The sequence below is a fragment of the Cynara cardunculus genome (genome assembly GCF_001531365.2).
Source record: "Cynara cardunculus var. scolymus isolate 2C chromosome LG 1, CcrdV1, whole genome shotgun sequence".
NCBI classification, from domain to species: domain Eukaryota; kingdom Viridiplantae; phylum Streptophyta; class Magnoliopsida; order Asterales; family Asteraceae; genus Cynara; species Cynara cardunculus.
This window is the reverse complement of record NC_037528.1, coordinates 43,859,385-43,869,028: the sequence shown is the minus strand read 5'-3', so window position 1 is coordinate 43,869,028 and position 9,644 is coordinate 43,859,385. Positions and strand designations below refer to the sequence as shown.

General features: G+C 33.4%; 1 protein-coding gene across 1 annotated transcript; it reads left to right on the top strand.

Annotated features, from left to right (window-relative positions):
* The first annotated feature begins 7,643 nt into the window (after positions 1 to 7,643).
* On the top strand, positions 7,644 to 8,791 carry LOC112516184 (peroxiredoxin-2E-2, chloroplastic-like). The gene has a single exon (XM_025123208.1). It carries the CDS (start codon positions 7,738 to 7,740, stop codon positions 8,416 to 8,418), a length of 681 nt encoding a protein of 226 aa, XP_024978976.1. The 5' UTR covers positions 7,644 to 7,737; the 3' UTR covers positions 8,419 to 8,791.
* Positions 8,792 to 9,644: the final 853 nt, after the last annotated feature.

Genomic DNA, 9,644 nt, shown 5'->3' with positions numbered 1-9,644 from the left:
TTATCCATCTCATGCAAGTGCATGAGATGGAATATGTTTAATATTTAAATAGCACTTTATCCATATGATATGCCATGGTTTTCAAGTATTTAACTTCTTGTTTCCAGGTATGTTTCTTTCTGTATTTGTGATTGTTACTGAATTTAACAATTTAATAAGCTCAAGTCTATGCTCTCARCAGTTCTGTTACTACAACAACTATAGCTTAACTCAAAAGTKMTGTTTACAGCATGTTATTTTATATGCCTTCTTATGCACTAATTAGTTGTTTTTGTTTTCTTCTGCAGTGAAACATACTGATTTTTCTATCTATCGTTCTGTCTACCAGGTGTATGTGCTTGCCCTTGGTTTATTGTTTTCAATGGACCTTAAGAACACAATCTATTAGATCATTGTAGTGCGTGGTTGGATCATAGTCTCTTACCAAACAAAATGGTTGCATGTGCAATCAACTATGAGAAATCCATTAACCAAGACAGAAGCCATTAATATCACTATTGACTCTTCTTTCAAATGTTATTAACAGACTTCACGTAAAAAAACCCCTTATAGGATTTCAACCGTGGGTTTCACATACAAAAACCCCTTATAGGAGGTAAACCCTAAACCCTTTAATGAACTAGGCAAAAAGAAATTAACCAAGAAAGGAGAAACAAAATCGAGAGATAGAGAGCTTGAGAGATCGAGATGGATACCTTAAATCGAGAGATCGAGAGGTAGAAGACGATAGGCGAGAGCTTGAGGGAGAGATCGAGAGCTTGAGAGAGAGATCGAGAGCTTGAGAGAAGACGGTAGAAGACGCAACGATGGAGAGCTTGAGAGAGAGACCAGGTAGCCGATGCAAAAAGAGGTTTTCAGTGTTTAGGTTATGTCTAAATAATTCAGAGCTTTTCAAAGCTTTTAAGCTCTTAATTGGAAAAAGAAAACAAACACACTTAATACCCTAAGGTCTAACCGATTCAGACATAAGAGGATATTAAGTGCTTTTTTTGTAAAAACAAACAGGACCTTAGACTACCCTAAATGTAAAACTACTCTCTAATTCCTAAATGAATGGAGGGGTTGTGGGTTATTCCACCCCCACTCCCTCACTACCCAAGTCAATTGCTAACTTAGTACCTCACTTCTTTATCATCAGTTTATCCCTTAAACTAAAACATAGCTTATGATTTATCCTCTTTATTAGGGTGTTAAATTTTGCTTTGAAAATTATCCCCAACAATAACTCTGTTATAAGTTATTTGTTAATGAAGGATATTTTGTCTTTTTACCTATTTTCGTTTTCTTTGAAATAGAATATATATTATTTTTATATTTTGTTCATGATGACAATATAAGGAAAAGTATTTCAAACATGCATGTACTTCTCGGCTTTATATTTATGGTTTTGTGTGATTTTCAGGGATTGAGAAAATTGCAAGTTAGTTATTAGTTTCATGGGGTATAAAGACGTATTAGTATGGCTCAAAATTTATTTTGTATTTGAATGTGTCTACCATCTTTAATCACTGCTTATTTTATCAAAGTTCCGATATAGGTTTGAGCTTCGATGGAGATGTAAGTCCGGTTGATAGGATTTGCAGGTTGGTTTGAGCTTTGATGGAGTTACACACACATAGTGATGGCCAAAAACGGGTCCCGGTCCTCAACAGTGCCGGCCATAACCGGTCCCGGTCCCGATCGAAAATGAAGAGACCGGTTAAGCCTTCCTATAACCAGTTATGGGTAGTCAGTCCCGGTCCCGACCAAAAAAAATATTTATTTTTTATTTTTTTAATGATAGATGTTTTTAATGATATATTTTATTAATACATTATAAAATTTGTAATTGGGTCACTCAAATACACTTTAAAAATGCATTTTATTATAATTAAAATTACATTGTCTTCAAAAAATACATTATAAAATTATTTGAAAATACACTTATTCATCAATCATCATTGGTATCCCATGTCGGATTGATTTGAAGAGTTTCGCTCTCTTGAATTTTTCTAATAACATCTTGGCCATCAAGGTCGTCAATGTTGAGTTCCTCATCATCGTCACATTGTGAGTAAATGTCGTCGATATCGGTAGTTGGCGGCGTACTTAGTTCCATGTCGATTTCATTTTCTTCCAAGTTTTCTTCCATCGCTTAAATCTTCACCTCTAACGATGTCGTGTGTTGAATTTTATCAACGCTATCCAAATAATTTTTCAAACAGATGCAACACTCCACAGACTTCGGGCTTAGTCTTGTCCGACGTATCGAAATTATCCTGCCACTAAGAGAAAAAGCGAACTCCAAAGCTACGGTTAGATTGGATTGTTAGTATATCACGTGTCATGCATGTCAAAATCGGGAATTGATGTTGTTTTTGTTTCCAAAAATCTAATAGATCAATTTTTTTCAAAATTTTCGACATCATTTGCAGGGCATGCGGCCATAAAGTTAGTATGCACATACATATTTAGTTCACCCAAATCATGATCAAATCTACTTTTTTACTGCATTCATTTAAAATTTCATTCATTAAATTAGTCATCAACTCTTTCCAACTTTGGTGATAACCACTAGAAGAACTAGAACCCACAAATCCAACACTTGAAGAGCTTTGTTGTTGGTTTCCTCCCCCATAAAAAATGTTTATAATGATCAAATAAATCTTGAAAATTACGATTAAACAAACGTTTTTGTTCTGTTGAAAAAAAATTATCCATAGCTGTATCTAAACCAAGGCCACACATATTTGTGTAATTAAGCTTTAAAACCAACGTCTTCACAATATTTTCTATATTCTGTATTCATTTTCTTACCCTTTGTGAAAATTCGTCACAACATAAGTCTGAACTTATTTTTTAGGGGTTTACAAGTATTTAAACAATCTTGAACAGCTAAATTTATTATGTGTGTACAACAAAGTGTATGAAATAATTTACTAAAATAGGTGTCAAATAACACTTTAATTTTTTCATACATAGATTGTTATTACTAGCGTTATCAAATGAAATGCTAATTATTTTAGTAGTTAAATTATAAAATGTAAAACATTTTTTAATAATTGAAAATTGACGTGCACCTGAATATGGCGCACCAAATGGTTCAAACGCGATTACATGTTTGAATAAATGCCACGATTGCGGCTCAATCTAATGTGCCGTTATGCATATATAAGAAACCGACAATCCGTATGTTGCACTTCATACATTACACGTTAAAGAAATGTTGTCAGACAAAAGAGAAAATATTTGTTGCATTTCACCTCGACACATTTTCTATATTTTAATTGCATCACGTCTAAGGGTTTGACGACTTACAGACGTGTATCGTGGTTGTAGTGTTTTTTGGATCAACTTAGTAACGTGAGGGTTGTCAAAATGTCCGAAAGGCAACACGACTTGAATGACGAATTGTGTTATCATTTGTCGTTTCAACTTGGCATCAAACGACCATATTTGACCTTGAGTGTCACATGAGATCAAGGGTTCATTTGGTCTACGGGTCTCACGAAAAACCTTTGTTCTCACATGATCCTAAGTTTATATATATATATATATATATATATATATATATATATATAACAAGTTTCTTAAATTTTAAAAGAAAACTAGTAAAATTGGTAAAAGACATAATTGTTTGTCACTCTAACAAACATTATTAACAAAGTTAACGATCAACCATCATTTTCAGAACAAAAAGCAACCCATAAAAATGCTTTCTGAATTATTAAAGTTTAATTCTCACTTTCAAAAATTTTACTAAATTATGAAGACCAAAATTCAAGTTTACTCTAATTTAAATGATATATGATATTTACACAAATAATAACATAATTTAATTTACTTTTCCTGCAAAATTTTCTTATTTTTTGTGAAGACAAAGCCATTACAGATTATTTGACCATTAAGGGGTTGTTTATCTAAATGTTTACCCCTTAAGTGCTTACTGATAGGATTCAACATTATAATTTATTTTGATACGTAAGATTTTTATATATCAAAACATATCGAATGCAACAAGTTACTGGGTAAGTGGTTACCTGGGTAAGAGTTGTCATCCTTACTTACCAGGTAAGACTCTTTATCTTTTTCATTGCTCTTACCCGGTAAGATTCTTGGCCCTTTTCATGTTCATCCGATAAGAAAGTTTATCCGATAAACACTTACCAAGTAAGTCTTTAGTAAACGGCCCATAAATTTTGATACAATACAGTAAATTATTATTAATGACGATAATTAAGTTATATTGTTATTTTATTAAAAAAATAATTTGTCACTTAAAACAAATTTGGTGTAAATTTTAGTCCCTTTAATTTTGTAAAAAATTGTTACGGGATATTCCTTTTAAGATACTTTATACCAAATTTGATGGAATGTTACCAAAATATCCTTTTTTTAGGTCAAAATTGATATAAAAATAAAATATTATATAATAATATCTTTTAAGTTTGTAAAATATGTCAAATATATCATATAACTATAAAAACAGCAAAGCATGTCACATAGATTTTATTTTTCCAAGTAAAATGATCAATTTAATTCCACAACTCCTCTCCTTGTTACTTTTTAATACTTTTAGTGATCATAATTTGTGTTTGAGTAAATTACATGTTTTGTCCCTGTGGTTAGGTGATTATAACACTCTATGTCCTTGTTTAAAAAATTCAACGGATTAGGCCCTGGTGGTTGATTTTTCATAACAAATCGAGTCCCTGAGGCTAACGTTGTCTATTTTCTCCCGTTAGAGGCAAACATGTGCCCCTCATGTGAGGTGCATTTTCGTCTATTCCATTCTTTTCTCTCATTCCCTCCTTTTTAAAACCAAAAACCCTCATCTCTCTCTCTCTCTCTCTCTCTCTCTCTCATTATCGAATTTAGTGGTCGTTTATTAAACTTTTACCTGGGTAAGCGCTTACCAAATAACATTACCTCACCGGATGAATATGGTAAGAACCAAGAATCTTATTCGGTAAGAGCAAGACAAGGACCAAGAGTCTTACCTGATAAGTGAGGGAGACGTCTCTTACCATGGTAAACGCTTATCGTGTAAATTGTTGCATACCATGTCATTTTGTGGACTAAAATCTTACCCAAAAGTAAATAATAGTGTTACATTTTACCGGTAAGCACGGTAAGTGTTTGGTAAACGGCCCCTTACTTTCATCTTCAATGGCTCTCTCATCACTCTCCAAATCAATGACACCGTGTATCATCTCTCATTTCTTTTGTGGAGAACTTGTACTTACTCGAACATCATGGACATCGAATAATCCAAGAAGGCGGTTCTATTGTTGCTCTAAAAAGGGTAAAAACTTTATTTCTTCTCTATCTGTGATTTGCCCTAATTGTTCCTCATCTTTGATTTAAGCAAGAACATTCATATGGTTTTATAAGCTAGGTTGAACCACCAGTTTGTTGCCGATGTGGTGATATCATTTTCTGGGCTTTTGAGGTCAAAGAACATTGTTAAATGTCGATTTTTTGTTGTTTAAATAGTTGAAATGATGGATATATGGTGATTTTTCATGTTGTTTGAAATGGTTGAATTTATTTAGCTTTGTGCTGGTTTTTCTTGATGTTTGTATGGGCTTTTTATTGTTGTTGTCAGTATAGAGTACTTCTTGTTGTTGTTCTTATATTTCTTGATGACGTTTGATCGATCATTTGATGCATATATGAACTCAGTTGTTTCTTCTTCGACTTTTCAAGATATTATGAGACAGAATGTCGGGAAAGAAACATTTTTGAAGAATTATTAACGTGTGTCTACACAATAAACCCCCATAAATGGAACTACTATGGTCTTCAAATTTATCGAATTGAAATGATATTGTAAATGATACTAACAACAAAAAATAGTAATTTGAGGTGAAACAGTCATTTTTGTCATTCATACAATTTATTAATCACATCAAACATACAGCAATTTAGCTTAATCTATACTGATACAATAATCCACACAGATAACTCATTCTATATAAAACAAAACAAACAATTCAATAATTTAAGAATATATAACTAGACAAAAAACTACGACCAGTACACACTATGATAAGTACTTTCACACAAACCCATTTAGAGCATCCACGGTGATGTGTGACGAGAGGTTTTTAACTACTTAAAAAACATTGTCTTGATATATTTAAATTAATAAAAATAAATAACACTTCCTTGTTTTAAAATAAGTGTACATAATTGAAATGACATACAGTTTTAGACATGCATAATTATTATGTTTTTTAGTTAACCAAATGACATATTCACCTTTATTAAATTTCTATTTTTTTCACAGTTTTTAAATATTTGTGCATTAATTAAGAGTAAATTTGAGAATTTGGTTATCTATTTTTTGAAAATAGACACTTAGTTTAAGACATATATAAATAGAAATACTGATACTTGTTTTGAAACGAAAAAAGGTAATATCTTTAGGTTAAAAATAAACTAAACTACAAATTTGGTCCTTGTTGTTTATAAAAAATAACACTTTTCATCTTTGTAATTTCAAATTATAAAAAATGATCATTGTGGTTTACAAAACATTCGAATCAGAAGGAACTAAAGATGAATTAAATCTAAACCCTTTTGCAAACTATAAAATTACCATCTTATAATTTCAAAATGTAAGAACAAAAATATATTATAACTAAGAGCATCTTCAACAGCTTCTACAAAACGAAGAAAAATATAATTTTGAACCAATATTTTGCTCTAACAGATTCCTTAAAACTATCTTGAAAATGTAGAAAGTAGGAGAGAGAAAAGTTTTTTTTTTTATAAATATGAAGAACACCTAAAAAATGATTGTCATGTGAAACCATCAATAAAAAACTTTGAAAATAAATATTTAGAGAGAGATAATATTTTAATATCGTAATCAATGTTGAATTCTTAAAAACGAAGAATATGTTGGAGATGAATATAATTGTTTTTAAACATTTTAACTTTTGTTTTTAGAGAAATTTTAAGAAATCTGTTGGAGATAGTCTAAGGGGTTTGTTTAGCAGTTGCTGAATGATTTAGTGTAGAACGATTAAGTGGTCAGAATGATTAAAAGACCCTCATGATATAGTGAAAAATAAAATATAATTGTTTACAATGAAATTAGGACGCTTAATGGTTAAAGGAGGCTCATGATACAAAACCATTCAAAGGGTTTTGGAACCATTAAAAGACACTTTTTTTATCAAACAAAATTCACCTCTTAATGATACAGATGTCTTTTAATTGAACTGTTAAGAGGTAAACAAACAACCTTAACATACCTCCAAATTTATATTTTACTCTTAAAAGTTTATTAAAATTAAATAGAGTAACTTATAATATTTTTTTTCCTTATGGTTTGTTAAAAATTGTGAGTTTCATTCTTGTGGTTTAGAAATTATAGTTTTCGTCCCTATGATTTGTAATTTATTGTTATTTTTGTTTCTAAACGAATTCTTCCCTTTATAAATACAAAGAACCAAATAGCAAAGAATTGTAAACTACAAGAATTGAAACAAGAATAAACTATAAATCATAAGGACAAAAATAATAATAGTTTATAAATTATAGGGACTAAAATCATAATATCTAAACCACAAGGACTAAAATCGAAATTTTTAACAAACCATAACTCAATAAAATAAAATCACTATTTTCTCATTCTCGTGTCATGTCATAATCGTCTTTCTCCTTCAATCGTCATTGTTTCCTCCGTCCAAATCAACACCGACCTCATAAAACCCCACGCCACCACCTCCTCCGCCGTCTGCAACAATGGCAGCCGCAACAGCTTCCTTATCTTTTTCAAGACTCCTCTCCTCCGCCACCAAACCCCACCTCACCTCCGCCTCTATCCTCCCTCACAACCACCGCTATCTCACCTCCTCTTTCTCTCCCCTCCGGATCAAAACCCTCCGCCCCTACAACCACCCTATCAAATACTCCACCACCCCCAAAATCACCGCCACCATCTCCGTCGGAGACAAGCTCCCCGACGCTACCTTCTCCTACTTCGACGCTGAGGACGACCTCCAAACCGCCACCATCTCCGATCTCACCAAATCGAAGAAAGCAATCCTGTTCGCCGTCCCTGGTGCCTTCACCCCCACTTGTTCCCAGAAACACCTCCCTGGATTCGTCGAGAAATCCGGCGAGCTCAAAGCCAAGGGTGTCGACACAATCGCGTGTATCTCGGTCAACGACGCCTTCGTAATGAAGGCATGGAAGGCCGATTTGAAAATTGGCGATGAGGTGTTGTTGCTGAGCGATGGAAATGGGGATTTCACGAGGGCGATTGGATGTGAATTGGATTTGAGCGACAAGCCAGTTGGATTAGGGGTTAGGTCAAGGAGGTATGCTATGCTTGTGGAAGATGGAATTGTGAAGGTATTGAACTTGGAAGAAGGTGGGGCTTTCACTTCCAGTGGTGCTGATGACATGCTCAAAACTCTCTGAAACCTTTCCATGTGAGTTTCTTCCACTTGGTTTCAATGCTGAAATGGATTTGAGCCATGGGTGTTTCAGTTTTTGCATCAATAATAGGAGATCTTATGCTTACAAGTTAAAGAATTTGAGCTTTTTAATGTGTACTATGATACTATCCTTTGGAATGACACCTATTTGAGTCATGACTGTTTCAGTTATGAGCCTTGGTGACCCAAGTGTCAACTTTATTTACAGTCTTTCCTTTGCATATTGATGACTCAATCGCGATTCAAATCGATCAGGACCCAAACGGTTAGCGTATTTGAATGGTTTATATGCAGTTTTTTCTTTGCATTTTATGAAAGAGACCATGAATAAAACCCTCACCATTGTTCCTTGGTTATGCAAGCATTTGTGAACAAATTTGAAGCCTTTTTATGTGGTTTTCCTTTGCATTGCCTCAAAGAATTGACTAGCTTGAACTGGCACCAATGCTCCTTAAAGAGAGGTACTAAGTTTTTGTGTGCAGTTATCAACTCGAATTGGCACCTTTGCTCGTTGGCTTTGCGAGCGAGCATTGGTAAGTGAAGTTGATGTTTTTGTATGTAGTTGTTCCTTTACATTCTTGCAAAGACACAGTGACTAAAAGCTCACATCATGTTTCTTTCATTGCTACCATTCGTTTTCGATGCTACAAACTCATCTATAAACCAAACCAAACCAAACCGAACAGACCTAATATATCCAAATGTAGGTCTGGAGGGTAAGATATACGCAAACAAAGATCACAAGCTACAAACTTATCTATTAAAAGCAGATAGTCGCTTTCCGAATGCCCCTTTCATGTGCCAAAGTCGAACGGTTGTTCTTCCTTCCCYGCTCCCTCTTTTTCGACATATGCAGGGGCGAGTATCGCTTTCATAGGGCGAGAGTCATTCGTTCAAATCCAATAGTACGTAATTGTATCATTCAATCGTCTTTGGTGCCGAAATCGTGTCCGCCCATAACACGACTACGACATGCTTCAAAGATGCATGTTGGGTGAGGGTGAGGGTGAGGCCTGCCTTTCGCTATCAAATTGCACCTCAACTCGTTGGTACCCTAACTCTACTTTAATCATCATTTCTTTTTTGTTTTTAGTGTTTTTTTTGTCTTTTTATTGTTTTTAGTGTTTTTTTTGTCTTTTTATTATTTTAATTTATTTTAAAGAAATTTTAATTAATATAAGTTATTGTTTTTTTTTGTTTTTTCTCTTT